This window comes from Strongylocentrotus purpuratus, unplaced genomic scaffold (assembly GCF_000002235.5).
Source record: "Strongylocentrotus purpuratus isolate Spur 01 unplaced genomic scaffold, Spur_5.0 spur5_scaffold_19, whole genome shotgun sequence".
NCBI classification, from domain to species: Eukaryota; Metazoa; Echinodermata; class Echinoidea; order Camarodonta; family Strongylocentrotidae; genus Strongylocentrotus; species Strongylocentrotus purpuratus.
The window spans coordinates 18,412,420-18,438,798 of NW_022145604.1; the positions used below are offsets into that span (position 1 = coordinate 18,412,420).

Here is a 26,379-nt window from a genome sequence, read left to right on the forward strand (position 1 = left end):
GAGGCATTAAAACATGGGAGTGACAAAAATGGGAGAGTGTTCCAAGACTACATCAAATTGGCACTTGAGATTTGCATAGATTTAGTGATCTCCTATTTCAAACATTCATATCTCTCTTACTATTGGTCGGATATATTTAAAACTTTTGTGATTCTGTTTCTCTTATTTCTCTGCTTTCATACAAAAGAACTTATTACAAATGTGATAACAAAACTTTGACAGTAATTCACTTACTCAGCCGCAGGTTTTGGACCAGAAAATTGGTCCGAGATATGCATATAATCAAACATTTCTGGATGGCTGTTCAAGCAGTTCAGAACCTGAAATAAAGGCACAAAAATAAGACTGAAATATAAAAAGATACCTGAAACATTAAAATAATGAAAGTAATAACTCATTGTTTACATACAGAATAACTTGGCTTATATAACTTTAACCAGACAAACCAGAATCAATTAATTTCAAATCGGTTTGAAACTTGCTAAAAAATGAACGTGTATATGTCCTTTGAGTGGTTTTCATATAAAGATCTGACTTGGGTATGGCAACAGACTTATCTTAGTATCTGAAACTCAGTAACAACCTCTGTTAATCTGTTAGCTCTACTGCTTGCAAGCAACCCATTTTCAAAGGAACCTGTACAAAGACCACCTGGCTATAGAGGCCACTTTTGTTTTCCTTGAGTGGTCTTTATATACAGGTGTTTGACTTACCTTAGTATCCAAAACACCATTGACAACCTCCCCTAATTCAGCTAGTACTACTGTGCTTGCAGGCAACCCAAATTTGTCACCACCTCTCTTATCGCCACAATATTGACTCTGTGAGGAAGAAAATGTTAACGGACAGAAAAAACTTAAATGTCATTTTAATTCAATTGTATTAAATTTACTCGCTATGACGATTGAATCAACAAAACAGAAATTCCAGAAGCATGTTTGAACACCTCTTTCTAGGGGCATTTCAGGAGTCATGAAGACTAAATTTCACTTGATTCCACCTTTTTTCCCCCACATGTACCCTCTTATCAAAGCAATATTGACTCTGTGAAGGAAGAAATATAAATCAATGTAAACAGAATCTTAAAAACTAATAGTCAAATTTTCAATTCGTTGTTCATTCATTTGACAAACGAGAGCCCAGAGGCAAGTGTTAATGGGGAAAAGGTAATATAATAATAATAATAACTCCTACTTATATAGCGCTTTTCATATGAGATTTATATTAAAGCGCTTTACAATATTGATGCAAATAAAACTAAACAGAGAAATGACAAGAGAATTTAAAGTGAAATTATCAGACATAAGGTAACAAGGTAAGGTTACATTTAAGAACTAGGTTGAATATGGCTTTTCCTTTAGACTGGTTTTTAATTTTGATCTAAACATAGTTATAACAGAGATGCAACGAATGGAGGCTGGAAGAGAGTTCAACAAGCGTGGAGCAGAGCATGAAAAGGACCTATCACCAAAGTATTTTGTTTTTGCTTTTTTAACGGTCAAGAGAGTTTGATTTGCAGAACAAAGGGGCCTATTGGGTGTGTATAACTGAATCATTTTAGAAAGATAATTAAGGTTGGGGTCAGGGGTCACCCTGTTCTTACCAGATCTTGCATGTCCTTGAGCATGCGGTTAGTGATCTTCTTGGCCCCAAAGAAGAGGACAAAGCTATCCATCGAGTCTGCATCTAGGGTCACCGTCACTTTCTGTGCAAGACAAGTCAAATCAAATATATTGTGTTAAACCCATTGCCTCCTGGAACCAGGGCCCCATTTCACAAAACTTATCATAAGTGACAAATGACAGTCTTTGTTATAAGCTAGTGAAATTCTTGCTTCTGATTGGTTATCAGCAGATTTGTCACCACTTCTTGTCATTTGTCATTGAAAAAAGGCTTTGTGAAACAGGTCCCAAGAGGCTCCTGTATTAAGCCTATGGGAATGTGAGAATCCAGCTGTCAGCGGGTTAAAGTGGTGATTCAAAGTCAAAGACTACATCATTACCTGTAGGAAAGGTAGGAATCTCTGAAGATCAAAAAGTAGTATTTCATATGCTTCTAAACAGAAGATGTCAGATTAAGGAGGAATCTAGTGTTCTTAACATTAGCCTGAAATCTTAGAATCATTACTCCATAATAGGCATGGTTGGCAGCTGTGCTTCATGCCCCACAATCAACAGTTTAGAGGCATCATTATAAAACAGGGGTGAGAGTGAGCACTAAAAAATAATTTGGTTTTTTATTTTTCCTCAACCAACCCCCCCCCCCCCCCTTGAAAAAAAAAAAAAGGAATCAGGGGGGAAAAATTGGTACCTAACAACATTCCCCCCCCCCCCCTTTTTGAGTAAGGGAATTGGGAAAAAAATTGGGGGAAAACAGGGGAAAAAAAGGAGAAATCTGGAAAATCAGAGTACAATCGGGAAGAAACAAATTTTTTTTTTTTAAATCGGAAAATAGGGAAACCAATTTAAATCGGGTAATTATCAGGCCTAATAAAACTACTGATGCAGGTTTACAAACCGATGTACATGTATTGATATGCATAGAGCATACCGGTAATTACTTTTCAGGAAAAATCTTGTTGAAGTTTTTGACAAACGGTCGATTCAGATATATTAAATGAAGGTGGTCATTTACAGTCAAGGACTACAAGCCCTAAAATAAAAAAAGCACATGAAATTTTGAGTCATATAAAAGCAATAAAGTTACCGTTGGAGGTTTGGGAAACAGGTGTATCGATGTGCACAAAGTGAAATCACTCTTCAGGGAAAATTTCATTAAAGTCTAAGTCTCTCATAGTTCAGAGTTAAGAAGGTATTTGGAGTACCTTTCCTTGGTTTGTTTTGCACATATTCTCATGAGGCAATGACTAAATCTCTCATTCCTCTATTCATACCATAATTCTAACATACGACAATCAAACTATTATAATTATCATAATTCTGTCAGTCTGTAATCTCCTTCCCACCCCCCCCCCCCCTCCCATTTATTTCGCCATTGATAAAGGAATGCTTCAAAAATGTAGGATCCATACTCACTATTTCATCCCCCGCTGGATGCATGGTACGAGATATAACACTCAAGAGATCCTGCCTCTTTAAGAACTGTCAAAGAAAAACAAAAAGGTAAATACATAATGATTTGAAGATGCTGGGATCAAATTGAACAACTCATTTTTGTATTAGTAGTAAACATATGAATATTTGTACAATTTTTTTCTTTCTGCATCAATATCTTTCCACATGCATTATTTCTCACTTTTTCTGCCGATAAGATCACTGATATATTGACCTTGTTGAAGCCAAAACAAGAGAACATGTACAGAACAAGTACAGAACAATAGGGCAACTGCCATATAAATTTAAGAAACTTGTAATAGACACCTTTATACCTTAGTTACTCCAGCATGACTGACACCTGTCCAACAACAGACCAACCAAAATATCACATTTCCACAAATGTCCAGGAATCAGGTTGTTTGGAATGTTTGAGGTCGGGTTGGTAGTGAAACTGGGGAGTGTTTCACAAAGACTAAGATTGACTTTAAGTTGGACTTAACTATAGCAGGCTGCTCATACCACTGTTTGCTATCATCATTTACTGGCATTGGTCTCTCAAGGGATGTACAAATCATGGTCACAAATCGACAGAATTTACATTTTTTGATAATTCGTTATTGAAGGAAAAAATTATATCTAAAGCTCATAACGGTGTACATAGTTGCGATTAATCGCAACTGCTTTAATATAAGACAGGGTCCTGGGGCCCGTTTCACAAAGCCTTTTCTTAATGACAAATGACAAAAATCAGTGACAAATCTGCTGATAACCAATCAGAAGCAAGGATTTCAGTAGCTTATAACAAAGACTGTCATTTGTCACGGATGAGAAGTTTTGTGAAACGGGTCCGTGATAATTGTATTTAGCTAACAGCCCTCCTACTAGAGTATAGATCAGACCAAATAATGAGGTAGAATCTAATTTACCGGTTTGTCTTTTTATGGTTTAACATCACAATGCTTGGTAATGTACAGGACACAAAATGAGCAAATACTCAGGGCTTGCCCTCATAGCTACTTACTTTCAGTTCGACAAGCATTCCTTCACAGAAAACTCTCCCTGAACACCAGAGACAGTATCTGTTCTCGCTTTGCTTCAACAGGTTCACTGAAGTAGGCATTTCCTTTGAGCCATCATCACCTGTATTAAAACATGACATTCATTTGAAGACAAAAATTAGTGTTGACCATTATCACCCTAGAAAAATTACTCCAAAGGCAATACAAGTTTGAAATCACTGCACCATCGCGACTCTCTTAGCGGCATTTTGTCAAAGAACAATTACAAAATGATGGACATGCAGTGGGATTCCCAAAGTAATTCTTCTGGAACAACCAATTCCAAGAAAGTCAGTATCAGCCATCAAGTGAGGTATATAGATTAGCTTCGGATACCTACACTACCGCTCAAAGGTTTTGGCATCGGTTCCGCTCCGTAAACCGCACCGAACTGTGTACGGTGAACGGCGAGGATCCGTTCACCGTACGCCCAACTTCGGTTCCTCACCGTTTGCTCACCGTACGCTCACCGTACGCTCACCGTTTGCTAACCGAGGAATTGTGGTTAATAACAAAAAGAAATGTGCGCGCTAAGTCTGCGAGCGCGTATCCAAAGAACTCTCAAAAGTTGCACACGCGTACGCGGAAAGTCAAGTTATTTGTTTTTATTTATCATACCGATGCGCGCTTGCCACTGACGTCACAATCAGTTTATTATTACATCACAATAGTGTAAAAGAATACTCTTTTCATTCCGAGCATAAACACACGACATAATGATACGAAAATGATTATTTACTTGATGTCATTCCCGACAGAATGATACGAAAATGATTATAAAGTTGATTTCATTGCCAAGACAATGATACGAAAATGATTATTTACTTGATTTCATTGCCGACAGAATGATACAAAAATAATTACTTAGTTATTTTTTTGCCGACAGAATGGTTCAAAAATGATTATTTACTTGATGTCATTGTCGAGAGAATGATACAAAAATTATTATTTACTTGATTTCATTGACGACAAAATGATTAATTAGTTGATTTCATTGGCTAGACATTGATACGAAAATGAATGTTTACTTGATTCCATTGCCGACAGAATGATACGAAAGTGATTAATTAAATGATGTCAATGCCGACAGAATGATACGAAAATGATTATTTACTTGATGTCATTGACGACAGAATGATACGAAAATGATTACTTAGTTGATTTCATTGGCGACAGAATGATACGAAAATGATTACTTAGTTGATTTCATTGGCTAGACATTGATACGAAAATGATTATTTTCTTGATTCCTCAAAACATAAATAAAAATGTGTGTGTTATTGTGAGTGAGTCATGTATGGGGATTTCTATTTTTTGATCTGTAATGAATGGAAATTGCCGATTGACTGACTTGATTCCACAAGTTCGGACGTACTGCACATGATGGTCGTTCACCAGACTAGAAAGGGAAAGGTAGCGCGTACATCTACATAGGCTTAGCCAACCAGGCATTGTTTGTAATTAGCTGGAAAAAATGTTCTTTGATAATGAGAAATAACGAGTTTGGGTTGGATTTCACAATACCATCATTATTTCAGAATAATTGTTGAATATTTGAATAACGAAGAGCCTTTATTTCAAGAGGTAAAAGCAGCCACAAATACATTGAACATTATAATGGTCTGATAAACTTAAACTACCCCAGCGTGTAACCTAGTAACCCGAAGACAAAACAAAAGCAAGCAAGTTCATTCATCGATACGCGAGGCACGCAAGTTTGATAATTACATAGGACATGAGTTGTTCATAAAATATTCCCATACCGCTTTGCTCATTCTGGTTTGAAAATACAAACGACCCAACTAAGAATAAACAAGCAGCTGCAGATTTTTAAGCTACAGATTGATAAAGTATTGCATACTTACCTGATTCTATGACGGGATCCCACTTTTAGAATATCCATGTTTAACTATAAATCCGAAAATCAGATGAAAGTTATCCGAAAGATTAATTCCCTTACACACGTCGTTGGAACCATCAATGGTATAGAAGCTAAAAGTCTAGTTTCGGACACAAGAATTCCATTTTAAAACCACTACAACAACGATTCGTACAATCTCGTTCTATCTCGAAATGCTGATTTTCAGATGACAAGTTAGCTCTTCTCATTGGCTAAATAATAATTTGCAAGTTTATTTTTTAAAGCAAATATTTGCTCGTTTTCAGTTGTCATTTATGGTATGACGTCTGAATTGGCAGACTATACAAGCCCTTTCAGTTTCAGCTGGCTGGGGCGTGTCATATTTCTTAGATAAGAACTGTCAAAACATGTCTGGGAAATGTAATCACGTGGAGGAGGGAGAGAGAAGGAGAGAGAGAGAGAGAGAGAGGGAGAGGGCAGAGAGGGAAGTAGAAAGACGGGGTAAGGTAGAGGTGTGGACAGTGACCTCATGTCATTTACTTGTTAATCAATGTCTGACGGGACTTGTAAACATCCATGAAGGGTGATGTCTTCAGATGACCAATCAAAGAATAAAGGATAAAAGGGAAGAGAAATACATGTGGATATTAAAGATTAAAATGGAACGAAGAGGCGACTGTAACGGAATAAAGTATACAAGGAAATATTTAAATAGATGGGAAGAATCAGAAACTGGATAAGAATAAAGGATTCGTGGGAGAGGAAATCTACATGGGAGGAAGAGGAGACTTGATATAAATAAAAGGGTAATAGGACGAACACCCCCGGCCAAGGCAATTATCCCCTCCCCCTCGGAAAATTACCCCCTTTTATTTTCACCCCCCCCCCCCCCCGAAAAAATGCAAATTATCATCAGGGTGGACTTCCCCTTCATTGAACGGGGGAGGGGGGCGTATATTTGTCCTTGGGGCATATTTGTCCTAGGGGAGCTAATTCTCTGTGGATATTCGTTCCGGGGGGGGGGGGTATTTGTCCTCGGATATTATAGCCCACGGGACTTATCGTTCCTGGGGGGGGGGGGGGTTGTCCGAAGGTTCGTATTTCCGAAATATGTAATAGGGTTCATAATCCGAAAATGAAATAGGGTCCATAATTCCGAAACTGGAAAAAGGTACCTAAAAAAAAACGAACATTAATGAATTCAGTAGGCCGAGACGGCCCACCCCCCCCCCCCCATAAGACTTAAGATATCCTAAATAACTGTAGAGAGAGAGAGACATAGACGGGGAGAAATAGTAGAAGACAACAAAAGACAATAGAATGTTGTAAAGGACAAATAAAAAAAAAGGAAAGGAAGGAATGAAGGAAGAGAGGAATATTAGAAAAGGAGGGATAAGAGCGCAATCGGTGATATAGAGTGAAAGGTAGAAGGGGGTATCATTATTGATTGATTAATAGGGTGATAATTGGAGGTCCGAGGCCATCTCACCGATTTCGTTTTTTTTTCTGATTCATTTATTGTTTGTTCGTTTTGTTGCTATTTATTTATTTGTTATTGGCTCCCCCTCCTCCCTTTTTCTTGTATTCATGGGATTGACCGTCTCCCGTTATTATGGAAACAAAATGTACATCATATTACCCCCCCCCCCCCCCTCCCGCTGGATCCGCCAATGCTAGTGTTTACAAATAAACTTGATTAATTTTAAAACAAACAAAACGAAACGGGTCAATATATTTCACGAGTTGTATACAAAAAATAGTGACAATAAAGGATCTCCTTCTTCCCCCTTTCTATTCTTCTTCCTCTCTTCTTTATTTCCCTTACCCTTATTCTCATTCTTCTCTCTTTCTCTTTTATTTTGGCGGGGAGGGGGAGGGGGCCAAGCACACTCCTTCCCCTGGATCCGCGCCTGTATTTCAGGCTTTTCTTGAGCGTTTTTAAATAAACCACGTCCGCCTTCTAATGTCAGCTAGTATGCTTTGAATCTTACCTAAACATTGAAAATGGATAATTTTGTTAATATTTTCTTTTCATGTGTAGCCTGATAACCCAGGCAATACCTCATTTGCACTCAACCATTAGAAAGAGAAGACGATAGAAGTCAAGCAACATAACATATGGAAAGATAGAATTATCTGGCGGCCGCCAAATAATCTAGCTATATTTCCGTACGGAATGATGCAGATAGAAAGAGAAATAAAACAAAGAATAACATGAGAGATAGAAAAAGATAGCGAGATAGAAAGAGAAGATAGAAAGATAAAAACAAAGAATAATGACAGGAAAGAACAGAAGATAGAAAGGAAAACAAAGAATTTCAAAATGAAAATAGAAAGAGGAAATGATAGAAGTATAAAAGCAAAGAGTAACATACGGAAAATAGAAAGAGAAGAAGGTGGAAGGATAAAAACAAAGAATAACATAAGAAAAGGTAGAAAGTAAAGAAGATAGAAGGAAAATAACATAATCATGATAAGGAAAGATAGAATTATCTGGCGGCCGCCAGACAATTATGACTTGGTTCGTAAGTATATGTAAATTGTATTGGAATGGGAACAATACAGTTCAGTTCATCTGAAGAGAGAGAAAGAGAGAGAACCCCTTACACATCAAAATGTGAGCTGAGCCTGAAAGAAGCCGGACTTCAAGAAATCTTTTATGAACAAATTCTAAAGGTCCCCTTATTTCAAAGAGCCCGATGACGAGGGCGCTGGCCGGGAGATTAGAGAAACAATACACCTTTTATGAACCAATTCTAAAGGTCCCCTTAATGGTATTTACTATTTGGAAATTATTTAACGGATTAAATACTGATTGCATATAATGCTTGATAGAATCTTGGGGTTTGGGTACATTTTCTGATGCAAGTTTCACGTCAATAATAGGACAGGAAGCAATGTGTTTGGAGGTATCGTATGTTTATCATGACGCCGAGAAAATATCGATTTGGAAATTGAGAGAAAATTTCATGTACATCGTTAATTTATCCTTTGTGTTATGATGTAAATCCTACTAACATCGTTTGCCATTATGGATTATTTCGGATATGAGAGATTGTGAAAAGAGTAGAAGAAAGAATGAAGAAAACATTTTGCATGAAAAAGCGGGTGAAAATGGATGCAAAACAACTGAATCGTTCACTCGCCCCAAAGTAGTCTGGAAACGCTTGTTGCATTATCGGCGGTATAACTTCAAGGAAACACTGATAATAAACGAAAATACCCGATGTTTGTGCAGATTCTAATTTTTCCAACACTATATAAATGTAATTATTACATATGCACAATATACACATGTTAAACCACATGTTTACTTCCAAGGGAAAACATACAACAGTCTTGCAATTTGGCATGTTTTTAAAAATGAACTGTGTTTGGATAACATTTCAGATGTTATATCAAATGACCTTCAACATTATAGCCCTTGATTTTATCTTATTATGAAGATTTCAAGAGATGAGGTGTAAGTTGAATGTATGTTGTAAAATGTATTTTATAACCGAATAAATACCTCTGAAGAGGAAATAAAAATAGAAAAAATCTCTGAGTAATAAAATCTGACCAATAGAATTAGGCCCACCGGGAGCTTCGAACATGACCTTGATATTGCATACCAGTGAGCAAGTTTTGTATGTTTATTTATTTAAATACGGTGATTAAAAAACATGATTTCATCTCTGCATAAACTGTTTTTCAGCATGTCCGTACATGGTACATTAAAATACATATGAATACACTTAATCATCAATATTCATGAGCGCATAGTCACGCGCGGTGTGAAGTTGGCAAGGCTCCAAGAAGTAAGGTCTTAGCGTGGGAACCATAACTTTCTCCCTGCCTGGGTGAGACCGTACATTGCGTAACATGCACTTTCTCTGTCATCAAGTCACTCAGCAATAGATTAAGATAAGAGTCAGTCGTTGAATGATATAATTATGTCAACAAGATAAGAGATACCGTAATTTGTTTCTCTTGAGACTTGGTGGAATGTGACAAAGGCCACGCGAGTGGAATAAATCAAGTTTAGGGGTGAACTATATTTGCGATATTTTCTTAGTCTTGCTTGCTATTATATTATTAAAAAATTTGGTCTTGCTATATATATATTACTCAATCATACTCGACAGGATAATACGAAAATGATTACTTACTCGATTTCATTGCCGACAGAATAATAGGAAAATTATTATTTAACTTGATGTCATTGCCGACAGAATGATACGAAAATGATTATTTACTTCGATGTCATTGTCGACAGAATGATAAGAAAATGATTCATTAAATGATGTCATTGCCGACAGAAAGATACGAAAATGATTATTAACTTGATGTCATTGCCCACAGAATGATACGAAAATGATTATTAACTTGATGTCATTGCCGACAGAATGATACGAAAATGATTATTTACTTCGATGTCATTGCCGACAGAATGATACGAAAATGATTATTAACTTGATGTCATTGCCGACAGAATGATACGAAAATGATTATTTACTTTAAGTCATTGCCGACAGAATAATAAAAAAATGATTATTAACTTGATGTCATTGCCGACAGAATGATATGAAAATGATTATTAACTTGATGTCATTCCCGACATAATGATACGAAAATGATTATTAACTTGATGTCATTGCCGACAGAATGATACGAAAATGATTATTTACTTCGATGTCATTGCCGACAGAATGATACGAAAATGATTATTAACTTCGATGTCATTGCCGACAGAATGATACGAAAATGATTATTAACTTGATGTCATTGCCGACAGAATGATACGAAAATGATTATTTACTTTAAGTCATTGCCGACAGAATAATAAAAAAATGATTATTAACTTGATGTCATTGCCGACAGAATGATATGAAAATGATTATTAACTTGATGTCATTCCCGACATAATGATACGAAAATGATTATTAACTTGATGTCATTGCCGACAGAATGATACGAAAATGATTATTTACTTCGATGTCATTGCCGACAGAATGATACGAAAATGATTATTAACTTGATGTCAGTGCCGACAGAATGATACGAAAATGATTATTTACTTTAAGTCATTGCCGACAGAATAATAAAAAAAATGATTATTAACTTGATGTCATTGCCGACAGAATGATACGAAAATGATTATTTACTTCGATGTCATTGCCGACAGGATGATACGAAAATGATTATTTACTTCGATGTCATTGCCGACAGGATGATACGAAAATGATTATTAACTTGATGTTATTGCCGACAGAATGATACGAAAATGATTATTTACTTCTATGTCATTGCCGACAGAATGATACGAAAATGATTATTAACTTGATGTCATTGCCGACAGAATGATACGAAAATGATTATTTACTTGATGTCATTGCCGACAGAATAATAAAAAAATGATTATTAACTTGATGTCATTGCCGACAGAATGATACGAAAATGATTATTTACTTCGATGTCATTGCCGACAGGATGATACAAAAATGATTATTTACTTGATTTCATTGCCGACAGAATGATACAAAAATGATTATTTACTTGATTTAATTCTTTATACATTAGCAAACGTGATTCCTAGATCTGCATGAGGCTTTATAAAATCTGTCATTGTTACGTCACAATACAGCTTTCAATGCGTGCGCGATCTTAGCTCACCACGTGCGCGCTTTTAGCTAACCGCGATTTCTCACCGTTCAGAGAAATCCGCGCGTGCGCTCTCTCTTGCTAACCGTTTGCTCACCGTATGCTCACCGTTTGCTCACCGTTTGCTAACCGAGACTTTGCGGTGAACAACAAAATCATGGAGATTAACCTCGGAGGCTAACCGAAGGACATTGCGCACCAAACCGTTACCGAACCGATGTGCCAAAACCTTTGAGCGGTAGTGTATATTGCGCATGCGTAGTACATGAAACAAGCGCTCGCCACATGAATGTATCGTACACCGGGAGTATGTAAGTCCCGTAAGTGGCTCTAAATTACATGCAAGAGGCAAACATTTGGGCATTTGGGGTATAATTGGCGATAGCAAGAATTGCAAGGTCATCATTTATACAGGTGTAGAGAGACAAATGTGGGCAAAACGCTGTCTGACGTTATAAGAATCAAGCAACTAACAAACCCAGGACCTCTCTAGTGAGATGAGAGTCAAGAGCCTTCACCAATACACCATGATGCTCCCCCGATCATTTTTACGTAAAAATGTACTCTTGGAAGTTCATTTATGATAACTTGTGGCAGATAAGAGAGGTTTAAAATCATTTGCTGTCTGACCTGTTTATGCTAATATAATAATAGGTCCATTTATATAGCGCAGCTACTATATGAATATACTCCGGCTGTAGCTGAGCTGCTGCCAGGATAAGGCCTTAAAGGCCAAGTCCACTCCAAAAATAACTTACTTTCAATAGAAGCAGAAAAATCAGACAAACCAAATCAAAAAAAAGTTTGAGTAAAATCTGATAACTACATGTTATAAGGAAGTTATGAATTTAAAAAAAAGAATGCAACAATGGAAATCATTACACAAATTGCCAATTAGGTTATCAGTTTGTGACATCCTTGCCTCACTATTTATCAATTGCTTTTTAAATTTGTATCCATTAATTTCCCTTTTTATCCCCCAAAACTTGATTGGTTTGTCTGATTTTGCTGCTTCTATTGTAAGAAATTTATTTTTGGAATGGACTTGGCCTTTCAGCATTTAAGCATTCAAGGAATTTCTTCCTACCGGGTACCCATTTACTTCATCTGGGTGAAGAGTGGCAAATGTAGATTAATGTCTTGCCAAAGGACATCCGTGACGCTGTGGGACTTGAACCAGGACCATGTGATCCACAGTCTGGTGACGTACCCACTAGACCACGACACCTCTATACGTTCCATGCTGAGTCATTCTCCAGCATTCCAACTTACCCACGAGAGCAAAGTTTGCTTCCAGGAGTTCCTTATGGCAGTTGAGCCAGGCCGTGGCAAGGCGCTGGTTCTTGGACTTGCCATTCATGTAGTTGAGAAGGTAAGCCGCCACCCCAGCCAACATCAGCAACTCAAGGTAGTAGCTGTCCCAGCTGTTACGCAGATGAAGGGGGACCTGAGAGGAACAACACCAAGTACCGTACATTAAAGCCACATTATCTTTGGGTTGTCAGGGGTAATTTGAAACTATTCAGGTACAGTGAAACCTGTCTATAAAGACTACCCAAGGGAGACCAAAAAGTGGTCTTTAAAGGCAGGTGGTCTTTATGTACAGGTTCCTTAATAGTACATGTTTCAATGAGAAACCATTTTCAAGGGAAACAAACAATGTGGTATTTGTAGACAGGTGGTCACTCAAGCAGGTTTGACTGTATTTCCCTGATAACCAATGATATCAATCAATGGACAGGTCTTCAAGATTCAAGTTTTATTGTCTTTCACTGGTGTTACATACACCAATGTTACCCATGTTATGAACATAGACAAAACATGGTATCATATGATAAGAGCCTGAAGGGTGTTAACCCTATCTGAGAGTATATGAGTAAACACCCGGGGGGGGGGGGGGGGGTCATAAAGCTGTTCGTAAAGTTACGAATGACTTAAATATGAAAAGCAAAATGGGATCCTCAATGATTTTTAACTGCATCAACTTAAGTTGAACTGTGCGAATGTAGATTTAACATTCTTATTATAACAAACATTTTTAATGCAAAGTATATTTTTTGCTCTCCTCTCATAATAATGGGCACATGCTCCACTAACTTTTTGCAAACTGCCCTGCAAGAAAAAGGCATCATCTTCAATTGAAGAATTATTTATATGGCATAAGATTTCTTTGAGTGTTTTCAAACCTGCACAAAACAATTACCGTAAATAACGTTGTATTAACCGCACTTTTTTTACCGCCGGTAAACATCAAAAGTTGGGGGTGCGGTTTATACACGTTACAGACATAAATCATGCTGCAAATTGTGAGAAGTCCGTCTCTACTAATGTTGTTTTACTTATTCCATTGGTGGTTAGAGCATGTTATAAACAAATGATATGAAAACGCCAGTTTATTATTTAATATGTAAACTAAATTTGATAAAAATATAAGTGGAAAGACGGCACATTCTGGCCGAGAAGCCACGCTATCTAGAGCGGGTATTGGCAGCCCATCGCGCACCGAAGCCACCCCTAGCCGTCCCCGTGCCCAGACAAGTCCGATCTCCTCTTAATCCGTAACCAACTGGAGAGAAGGACAAAAGAGATAACATGTACTAGACATTGATTGACACTATCCAAGTCAAAATGTTCCCTATGTTTTGTCCGAGATGTCCATTGTTTCATCTTAAACATCGCTAAGACTCACCGACCTTTTGGGCTGAGTTAATCTCCCAATAACAATAAAACGATATGGCTGTCCACGTCCGCCGGCGTGCGTCCCGCTCGATTGATCAAGCTAACACAATAGCAGGCTTTCTTTCACAACCGCATGCTTTGATATCGTTACTGCTTTTAGAATGCGCTTGTTTATCATGACATGTTTTTTTCCTGGCGCGATGCGCTGTACTAAAGTGAATCAGGGATAACTTTGAATCTTAATTTTAGTCTTCATATTTTATTGATAATATGAAGAATATTCTAACAACTTCTTTTATCATTATTTTGCAGGTATCGGAAGTCGATAGGCATTGTTGAGTTACACGAGGTTGGAGCAATTTAGCCTCGACATAATAAATAGAGCTATAATGTTTTTATTAGGATGATTAACCCCATTATGAGAAACCTTTCATATTAATGCTAACAGTAGAATTATTTTATGACATGTGGCGAACATATTTAAAACAAATTGAGAACTATATGCATGATCCATGTGATAAATGGATTGAAATGCGATAATGAACTTAAAGAAGAGAGGGAGAGGGAATTAATCTGTTAATGACAGTGAGAAGAACATGAAGAAGAGATTGCTTAGACTACATTTGGTATGTTTCAAACTTATAAACGTAGATTATAGATTGAAATGAAGACACGTATATTATGTACTTCTTCAAGGAGAGAGAGAGAGAGAGAGAGTGAAAGAACAGAATGTCAGATGATAGGAAAATGCCGTTATGGTTTTGTTGAAACCTACGGTACAATATTGATGGATTGAAACTTCAAAGAGAGAGAGAGAGAGAAAAAAACAGAATGAAAGATAATAGGAAAATACGGTAATTATTTTGTTGAAACCTACGGTACATAAATTGAAATGTGGAATAAATGTGCATGCAATTTAAGGAGATAAGATGGTACGAGTCAAAGATCAGAGCAAAATGTTTTGGTGATATCTACCGATAGGTGTATTATCAGGGGGGTGGGGGGGGGGGGTGCTCGGTTATCATTTTTATACAAGTCACAACCAAGAGGAAACACCGAATATGAATTAAATGGTCATCTGGAATCAATCAGGTAAGGCAATGATCGATATTATATCATACGTAGAAAGCAAGAAGTCGTCAGCGTGCCTGGCTACGTGCTATAATTATAATGCATGTCGATCTCGTCATGTACGGTACTAAATGATGACCCAAGTTTACACACCGTTACAACATGGTGATTTCCCTCGATTAATTGAACATAATAAACCGTAGACCATATCTATTTCTTGACGGATTAATCTACCTTGCAATCAATAGCATTATATTTGCGGCGCGATAAGTAATTTCTTACACATTTCACTGGCTCTGTTTGATTGCAAATCGTAGCGGTACTTGTACATGCAAGCATGCCATGGTATGTATTGCACAATATCCGCCAAGCTAGTTGCGCTGGTGGAGCCGGAGACGGCGCCCTTTTTTTTTAAATTATAAAAGGGTTACTTTTCGATAAATGTAATAATTTCTGTCGGCTACCAAAAATATTACAACTCTTCAATCAAATCGAAGAAATAGTAGCTTAATATTTGTCACTGTTAATAATAATAATAATAGCTTTATCTTAAACTGTCAATCGAAAATTAAGAAGCGAGTACCGGTACGATAAGGTATATGGACATACACCGGGGTTTATATTTTTTTTTTTAAAGAGAGAGAACGGATGTGTCATAATAGCTTTATTTTAAACTGTCAATCGAAAAATTAAGAAGCGAGTACCGGTTTGATAAGGTATATAGACATACACCGGGGTTTATATATTTTTTAAAGAGAGAGAACTGATGTGTCATAATAGCTTTATTTTAAACTGTCAATCGAAAATTAAAAGAAGCGAGTACTGGTATGATATATACCGGGGTTTATATATTTTTAAAAGAGAGAGAACTGATGTGTCACAATAGCTTTATTTTAAACTGTCAATCGAAAATTAAAAGAAGCGAGTTCTGGTATGATAAGGTATACGGATATATACCGGGGTTTATATATTTTTAAAAGAGAGAGAACTGATGTGTCACAATAGCTTTATTTTAAACTGTCAATCGAAAATTCAGAAGCGAGTACCGGTGTGATAAGGTATATGGATATATACCGGGGTTTATATATTTTTTAAAGAGAGAGAACTGATGTGTCATAATAGCTTTATTTTAAACTGTCAATCGAAAATTAAAAGAAGCGAGTACCGGTATGACAAGGTACATATATGGATAAATACCGGGTTTTATATAATTTATAAAGAAAGAGAGATGAGTTTCGTATGTTTAGATCTCTCTATATTTTGTATTTGTTTGTAAATTGAACATTTTCAGCCTGCGAGCTGCTTGTATGCTGTTCTTTTGCACTAAACCAAACTAAACCAAACCAAACCAAATCTATTGTTCGTTCGTTAAACAATGCGCACAAGAAAACAACTTCGCTACTTAAATCACTTCCTTTGTAAGGATGAGCATTAGCGGTGTCCATTGATATCGCTCGCGGATCCTTTGATGACTGATCTTGGCTGTCACCATCTCCAGCTCGAAAAGTATATAAGACGGGATGATTGCCTTGTTAATCATGCGTTCTTTCACTCTCATCGGTAAAGACATCATTCTCTCCGGATTCAAGTTCATCGATCTGCCACCAAGCTACCTATCAACCACCGTGATTCAATCGTACTACCCATAGCGACAATGCCTGCAAGGCGATCATTCTCAGCGGCCATCAAACTCTCCGTCTGCCGGTATGCAGAAGAGTTTGGTAACCGAGCGGCAGGACGGCAGCACGGGATTGACGAGTCGGTGATTCGGCGTTGGCGAGAGGGAATCGACAAGATCAAGGCGATGCCAAGTAGGAAGAAAGCCAGGAGAGGGAAGACTGCGAAGTGGCCATCGTTGGAGGAGAAACTGGTCGAGTGGGTCCACGAAAAGCGGAAGGAGGGTCTCGCCCTTTCAACTGTCGAGCTCTGCATCAAGGCACGGTGCATTGCTGAGGCCGACGGTATCGATGACTTCCCTAGCTCTCGGATGTGGGCTCATCGCTTCATGAGTCGCCATGACTTGTCCATCCGCCGTCGCACTCACATCGCCCAGAAGCTTCCCGACGACCTTGACGAGAAAATCACAAACTTCCAGCGCTTCATCATCCGGCAGAGGCGAGAACATCAATACCCGCTGAGCCGTATCGGAAACGCCGACCAAACCCCGCTGACCTTCGACTTGCCACGGGCAAGGACCGTTTCCAAGAAGGGAGAGAAAACAGTGACGGTGGTGACCACAGGTCACGAGAAAGATCGGTTCACTGTTATGCTCTGCTGTACGGCTGATGGGGGGAAGCTCCCTCCCTACATTGTTTTTAAGCGCAAAACAATGCCTAAGGTGACCTTCCCGAAAGGTGTCATCGTTAGGGTCCAGGCGAAGGGGTGGTTTGACGAGGAAATCACCAAGGACTGGGTTAGGACGGTGTGGGCTCGGCGAGATGGCGGCATCTCGAGAAAGCGAAGTCTGTTGGTCCTTGATGCCTTTCGTTGCCACAAGTCGGAGCCAACGAAGAACGTCCTGCGGCACCATAACACCGACATCGCCATCATCCCTGGGGGGATGACATCGTTGCTGCAGCCCCTTGATGTCTCCATCAACAAGCCTTTCAAGAGCGGCCTGCAGCAGCGGTGGACTTCTTGGATGATGGAGGGGGAGAAAACTCACACCAAATCGGGGCGGACACGCAAGGTGGATCTGCCAACCATCTGCCAATGGATAGCCGACGTGTGGGATTCGATCCCAACCGAGATGGTGAGGCGTTCCTTCCTGAAGACCAGCATCTCAAACAACCTCGACGGGACTGAGGACGATCTCATCTGGGAGGACAGCGACGACGGAAAAGACGACGACGAGGCATCGGATGGAGAGCTACGGGGAATCTTCGAGGACTCCTCCGACGAAGAGGATTTCTACGGGTTTTAAATAACCGAATACCTACCGGTACACCCAAACGGCCCTTTTCAGGGCCACAAATGATCAAGAAAGATACCAAAATAAACACTTTTGTTTGTCCTTTCACTTCTATTTTTCCCGCTTTCTCTCTCGATCAGTCTCTTTTATCGGCATTCATTTCCTTCATTCATTTCTTTCATTCCATCGGCTTACTTTTTGTTATAAAAGCCTTATCAAACATCAGCGATATTTAATTGTTTTTGCTTTCCCATTTTCTCTTTCTCTCTTTCTTTCTCTCTCTCTCTTTTCTTTCTTTCCGTCGGCTTACTTAAGTTATAAAAGCTGTATTAAACATCAGCGATAATTAATCGTGACACTCTCTCTCGTTCTCTTTACTTTGGCATTGATTTCTTTCTATCCTCCCGTCGGCTTACTTATTCTAAATGCCTTATTAAATATCAGCGTTTGTTTTCGCTTTCTCTCTTCGAAGTCTCTTCCTTTTCTCAAACGCTGTTGGTATCTGCAATTTTTTTCATTCATTTCTTGCTTTCCGTCGGCATGCCTCTTGTCGCTTCCCTCCCTTCGATCTGTCTCATTTTGTCCTCAAATGCTGCCATGGGGGTATCTGCAATCAGTTTCTTCATTCATTTCTTTCTTTTCGTCGGCTTACTTTGTGTCATAAAAGCCAGTAAAATCGGCGATATTTAATTGTTTTCATTTCTCCCCAACCCACGATTCGTCTTTTTTTTTTTTTGATATTTAAGTGGCACTCATTTCTTTCGTTCCGTAAAAGCCAGTAACATCAACAATTTAAACTTTTTTTTTTTTTCCCGCTTGCGAAAAAAAAAAATAGAAGGAAAAAAAAAAAAAAAAAAAACATTTTTTTTTTTTTTTTTTTTTTTTGAGGGCGAAAAAGAGGGGTGCGGTTTATACACGAGGGCGGTTAATACAACGTTATATACGGTAGGTATTTATTTACAAAATCAAAGAAAAATCAACATAATCTCGTCTCACATGCAGAAATTAATCAAAGCGTTGGGGTTCCTACAAGTATTCAGCCATCAGGGCATATATGGAAAGAAAACTGTGATGACTCAGGCCTACTAATTAGTGTCGTGGTCGAGTGGTTTAAGGCGCTTGACTGGAGATGCGAAGGTCGAGGGTTCGAATCCCGACACAGCACTAACATCCTTTGGCAAGATATTAACCTACACTTGCTACTCTCCACCCAGGTATTATATGGGTACCCGGTAGGATGCGACCGTCATTGTTGGTCAAACAGTTTTGAGAGTCAAGTCACGCCTGGCTAAAATGCTCCCCAGGGAGTGGAGATTGTGCACACAGTGTGTGCGGGCAAGCACTGAATCCAATGACCGGGGTTTATAGTACATTGTATATCTGTAAAGCGCTTAGAGACGTCCGAGATGTATTAAGCGATATATAAAAGCTGAATATTATTATTACCTTAGTGATTTCAAGATCGGGTGCCTCTTTCCCTTTTCCTTTGGCAGGTCGCTCCTCAAAATTCTCAAACTCTTCTGTATCCTGGAAGTGGTCAAAGTCATCTTCATCCTAGAAAGAGCAAAGAAAATATCCAACTAAACCATCACAAAAAGTACACAGAGACAGATGACACTGGTTGAAAATATGATAATCCTACATTAAAAAGTTCATGGGTTATACGTAGGTCACCTATTAAGCCTTTCTCAGAGTCAGTGATATCTACAAAAATAATATTTTCAGTTTTTCAAGTTTTTGCAATGCCAGCAAAAAATCCTTATGTGAAGCGGGATTTAGCGGTAAATAATATACCTATCAGCGACGAGCCCAGATACTTTTTTCCTTTTAATTTAGTAATCTATTCTTCCCTCTACCCATCTTCAAATAATGTTAAATTCTGATGATTTGCTACATCGTTCCCAATGCTGCTATGGTTCGCATACGCTCTCTGGGAAAACATTGCACATGCTCGCTTGTCTTTGTTTGTCTGTCAGGACAAGGATTTTCTCAGAAAAGTGTACTGCACATGAAACTATCACGCTCATGGGAAAGTCAGACTGCAATGATCGGCATTGTTTGCACGACAACAAGATAATAGACTCAACGGCATGGGATCAAAGTTATACAATGTATGGAAATGATTAATTTAATAAATTTAAACTTTATCTTTATAGACTAATTATGGATATTTTTGTGAAATATTGACATCAGCAATTTATAATGATGAAAGACAGGCTAGTTGTTTTTATTTATTAGTGTAGTGAATTTTCTACACGTGACACATGTAGTGGTGGTTCGCTAGTGTACACATGTAACAGTATACAAGGTCCCAGCACTATTTATAAGTCACTTATATACAAAATACAAATAAAATAGTACCTGTGATTTGAGTTTGACTCTCACATTATAGACAGGACTCTATACTAACAATTGCAGGAGGTAAAAAATGAAATTTTAAAGGTCTGCATGCACGTGCCCTCTGTTTAAATTCAAACTTTGAGAGTCTAGCTTCAAACTCGTTGATCCATGTGCATCGGTTCCAGGTTCATGTTGATCTGGTACTAACTATCATAGCAGAGGTTATAGAAAATCGAGAAATTCTTACATCAAGCATATCCTCGTCTTCATCACCGAATTCATCTCGATCGATTACGTCCTCCCCGTCTTCAGCCATCACGTCATCAAACTCCCTGTCATCATCCTCTTCCTCTTCTGTCTCCACAGCGATGAAATCATCATCCTCGTCTTCATCTAGATCCTCAAACTCTGCAAACTCATTGTCTTCCATCTCGGCCTTATGAGCCGCTCCCTTGGACTGGACCAGGGCTGGGAGGCTGATCCCAAGGACCAGTAAAACCACGATCAATTTGGAGAGATGCATTTTTTTTTCTTCTTCACTTCTCCTTCTCACAAGAAGTCAGTTCAATTATTGCTTCAGTGGACTACCCTGTTGAATAAGAGAGAGATGCAGCATTAGGCCTGGGACCAATATTCACACCATTCAAATAGCTTACCGTACTGCCAAACAGCACTTGAATACCACCTCTTCCACCCTTTGGATATTCACCTACATGTAACAATGAATAGTAATTTTGATATTCCAATATCAATAATTTCATGACGACATTGGTATTTAAAACATCAAGAAAATACTACACAAGAGGCAAGAGTATGATGGGGGAGGAGGGGGAGGGTGTTTCCGAAAAACAAAAAAAATTCATCAAGTAGCACTGACTATCATGAATAATTGTCCTTTATAGAAGATTTATGAAATATCTTTTGTAAACTTCTTTAAATTGCTGTTAAAAATCAACTGTCCGGATACACAAACTGTCCGGATGTACACAACCTGTCTGGACACACAACTACTGATAAAGTGGTATTTGAGTGCAAATTTCCAAATTTTTTATTAAAGGGATGGTTGAGTTCTGTTGCAGAGGGCGCTACAAAAAATAATTTTTTATGAGATAATGAAAAACTGAGTGTCAAATTTGAAAGAACATATTTGAATAACCGATTCAAACATGGGTCCGTTTTTTCAAAGTTTCAAAAATTCCAGAAAAAATTGTGAAAAATGGGCTTTACTTCGATCCCCCCAGAACAGGTCAAGACAGTAGGGGCACTGGTCTGAGAATGAGGATCGTCCACATGAACTGATGAACGAGGATATCCTTGCCTCGTAAACGCGGACAAATCGCTTCCTAAAAAATAAGGATCGGACATTTTTTTTTCAGCGCTCCACGGGCGTAGGTCTAGGGTTCCTGATCCGCGCGCTGACAGTGCCCAAAACGGATTTAGTGTAGAGCCTAGGCCTAATACTAGACTAGTTTAGATCTACCTCCACTGGCACTGCCAAGTTCACCGTTTTAGTTTCATTGGTTGTCCGTCTTCTCGAGTCAAGGATTTATCGTTCATAATAATGTGAAAGTCTCTGAGTCTGAGTCTGTGCAAAGTAAGTAAGCGTGAAATGCATCAAGGAGCATTGGTCATCGTGCGATAGCTCAGATGGTAGAGCAGTGGTTTCGTAATCCGGTGACCCGGGTTCGAAACCAAGCCAAGGCGATGCGCTGGTGCACTTTTTGGTAAGGCATTAAATCTAATCCTCATTAATACCAGGGGTGGTATTCTGAACATTGTTGTAAGTTTTGTGTTATCTTTTGTTGTATCTTCCAGAGATAACACAGCGCTAATATTGTTGTAAGTTGGTATTCTGAACATCATTTTATCCCTGTGTTATCTCTCGAAGGACCGCCTCTATCTTATCTTTGACCACTATTGACACGACCATTTGTATGGACCCTACCAATCAAAATCTGTTTTATATAAGCATTATAAGTAGGTCAACCAATAGGAATAATTTAGGTCATATCTAAAGATGCGCCTAGCGCATACTAATCTTGAGCGTAATTAGTTATTTGAGCGCTTATTACGCGCGTCATCATTACGCGCTGTTGAATGTGGATCATGAAGACAAATCATGCTTTCATCATATTGGTTAAGATGAGAGCATTAAAATCATGATATCCTAGCATGTAATTTCTTAGAAAGTTCTCATCTGTGATGTTTCCGGTCAACACACAATCTTCTTCTAACTCGTCTTTTGGCACGAAGTTGGTTCTGGGCAAGAAATATTGTCGCCATTATATCACAACGAAAGATACAACAACCCCCTACCTGTTGTAAATATTGTTGTAAATACCATGCAAAATAAGATAAGATAAAAGATACAACAACTTTCAGAATACCAATTATCTCGACATATCTCTTGTGCGCATATGCAAATGAGGATTAAACGCCACTTTATTAATAATTAATATGCACAATTACAAGCGCACCAAACTATGAGCGCAGGCGCGGCCAATGAGATGAGAGAAAAGATACAACAAAAGATAACACAAAGTTACAACAGTGTTCAGAATACCAACTTTATCTTATCTTCAAAGATACAATAATAGAGATAAACACAGGCCCGGGTTCAGAATACCATGAATACCGCCCCAGGTCCCTCGGACTCGGAGAGGACCTAAAGCAGTTGGCCGTCTGGTTGCTTACTTACAAGCATTTTTGCTTTCTTAGCAGTCAGGTAAAATAACCACCACATGAGGATCGAAAATAAGAATTGTCCGTGAAAATGTGGAAGATCATTATGGACGTGACTGCTCAATCAAGCCCTTTTCATGGTCAACGTAGACTATTTTGCATTCTGCAATATTTTCTGAATTTTGGTCGGCAGTCTGGACTTAAATCCGAGTCATAATATCATAATATTACAAGAAAATAAGAACCAAATAATCCGATTCTAAGAACGAAGAGCATCTCAAGATTATTATTAAACAAATATGACATACATTGAGTACACTAAATACGAAAAATATGGAATAAAAGCCAATGAATTACCTCAATAATAAGTAGAAAAGGAGTTCCTTTCCACGCTAACTTGTTATAAAGATTTAAGGATGTATTACTTTTCGTTTAATATCCTCCTGAAACTTCTATCAATAATTTGTAGTTCTTTATAAGTTTTTTGATATAAGGTGAATAAAATATAAGGCTTATAGAGTAATAAAAACATAATACTTATCTAGATATAATATATGGTTGATATTTATCAGATAAAATATAGCAATAATATGATAAGCTATGGAGTAAAGACTATTATTTAAGCGGTTATCGGATTGGTCCGGCGTGCGCTCTAAATCCAACGAACTCAAACCATGTCTAAGTCACTACGTAGCATTAGAGTTGTACTTCGAATGGAACCGAACATTTTGCTGTCTATCCGCGAGCCGGATCCACCGGGTGTGGGTGTGTTTGTGTGAGGGAGGGGGTGGGGCAGGGTGGAGTCGGCATTGCACCGGTAAAATAACCTCCATATTTTTGTTTTAAATAAGCGAATAACATGTACAATTGACTTAAACATTACGTTTTTGTACTTTAAGTTTACTTCATTGCTGTAAGTTATATACCGGTAAAGATTTAGATTTTAGATTTACTGCAAATGAGTTTATGTATTTATACCAATTAATATCAATATTGAAAATGTTTCTTTATTTTACTCAATAATTTTTTTGTTTGTATTACACATTTGGAGGAATAAAACAAAATTACTATAAAAAAATAAATTTAAAAAAAAAGTGTGTGTATAATTGGGTTGTTACAGAAAATAGGATAGACCATTTCCGTATAATATGTAATCAAATTTTTAATGAACAAATCTCGTAACCAATTATTTCATTCAAATAATTATATTTCAAAAGTCAGAATGTGAATTGCAACATTATGTGTTGTCATTTAGGTATAATGTTTGTCCTACCTAGCAACAACTAAGTATGCAACGTGCATTCTGACAATTTAAATACAATTATTCATCCCTGGTAATAGCTATAGTGGGGCACAGTGCTACCCACTTTTTCAAGTACCCCCAAAGTGCCCATTTTACTTTAAAAAGTGCCCCATTACTTTTCACCTATGATGAGTGCCCCTTTTATTTTGAAAACGTGCACCTTTTCCTGCGACAAGTTCCCATTTTCCTTTGCAATAACTAAGTGTCCATTTTCCATTCTCATAAGTGCCCTTTTTAATCTCTAGTAAGTGCCCCTTTTCAGGTACGAGAAGTGCCCCTTTTTTACTTTTGATAAGTGCCCCTTCACCTCTGATAATAACCCTATTTAAATTTGAGAGGTGCATCTTTTACTTTGACAAGTGCCCTTTCCCCTTTTAATAACTACCCATTTTTAACTCCGATAAGCGCACCTTTTATATTGACATGTGCCCCTTTTCTTTACCGTAAATGCCCCCAATAAAAAGAGCTCTTTCCCCTTCTCATAAATGCCCCTTTTCAACTATGAAAAGTGTCCCTTTTCATTTCATTAAGTGCCCCTTCCCCTTTCCATCTCTGATAAGTGCCTCGTTTATTCTAACATGCGCCCCTTTTAATAAGAGCCACTTCCCCCTTCTCATAATAGCCCCCTCAAATCTGATCGTTGTTCCTTTTCTTTCAGCAAATGCACATTTTCCTTTATTATAAGTGCCTCATTTTCATTATCAAAAGTACCCGCTGAAGCCTTGAATTTGACAACCACTATTTTATATGTGTGTAATTACTACTGTATTATTGTATTTTTTTCGCCCCTTTTTTGTGTGTAAATTTTTAGGATCATCTACCTATAAGTTTCTGTAACTTTTTTGATGATCCAACCACTTTGTAATTTCCTTTTGTCTTTAGTGTATTTTCCATTTATGGGGCTTATCAAAAAGAGAGCCCCTTTTAAGGTGCGATAAGTGCCCCTTTTCATCTCTGATCATTTCCCTTTTAATATTGATACGTGCCCCTTTTTTCTTTCTAATAAGGAACCTATCCTCTTTTCACCTTTTATATATGCCCCTATCAAAATCTGAAGGGTGCAGCATTTCCATCGACAAATGCCCATTTACCATTCTAATAAGTGCCTTGTTTCATCCCTGGTGATTGCCTGATTTCAGGTATAAAAAGTGCCCCACTTTCACCTCTGATAATTACCCTCTGACAAGAAGCCCCTCTAATGTGTTGGGAGGACAAAATGCAATATTTGCTTGTACATTTTGAAGGATATCATACGAGGGAGCGTAGCGACCGAGCGAGAAGGATTTTGCATTTGTATTAGTCTAAACGCTGCACCCTGGCCCCCCACTCAGTGTTATTTAGGGTACGCATATGCTTGTTCCCTCTTTTTGAAAGCACCCCCTATCTGAGGACTGCCAACATTTCTAAACCCCCCTTTCGCGGGCTTTTCGCGGGCTTTTCCTGCCTTGGAGAACCCCCTTAATCATGAAAAATGCTCAATGTACCCCCTAAAATCGGAATAATTTCGCATGAATCCAAAGAGATGAGAGAGAAAAAAAAACGAAAAACACCCCCTTTTTAAAGAAATCTCTGGGTGAAAAGTTAATAAACCCCTTTTTTTACATTTCTCGGGCCGGACTTTGTCGCACGAAAAGTACCCCTTTACCGGACATTTTGGTAACACGCCCGTCCGTTCTCGGAGTGGGGGGCCGGGGGGGGGGGGGGGATGGGGGCGGGCGGGGCTGCACTCTTGAATGGGCTCTTCAGAGCCTAAAAGTGTGTTGCACTCTTTAGTC

At 38.3% G+C, this 26,379-nt stretch overlaps 1 protein-coding gene across 1 annotated transcript in view; it reads right to left on the reverse strand.

Annotated features, from left to right (window-relative positions):
• The window catches only part of LOC577969 (coiled-coil domain-containing protein 47), a 29,628-nt gene extending 5,843 nt beyond the window's left edge, over positions 1-23,785 (reverse strand). The window contains exons 1-9 of the mRNA XM_030990504.1: positions 23,659-23,785; positions 20,867-21,208; positions 19,726-19,833; positions 12,891-13,065; positions 4,078-4,196; positions 3,036-3,101; positions 1,604-1,705; positions 714-821; positions 235-320 (exon numbers count right to left, since the gene is read on the reverse strand). Coding sequence (XP_030846364.1) covers positions 235-320; positions 714-821; positions 1,604-1,705; positions 3,036-3,101; positions 4,078-4,196; positions 12,891-13,065; positions 19,726-19,833; positions 20,867-21,142 — 1,040 coding nt within the window. The 5' untranslated portion in view covers positions 21,143-21,208; positions 23,659-23,785. The remainder of the gene's footprint in view (positions 1-234; positions 321-713; positions 822-1,603; positions 1,706-3,035; positions 3,102-4,077; positions 4,197-12,890; positions 13,066-19,725; positions 19,834-20,866; positions 21,209-23,658) is intronic.
• Positions 23,786-26,379: the final 2,594 nt, after the last annotated feature.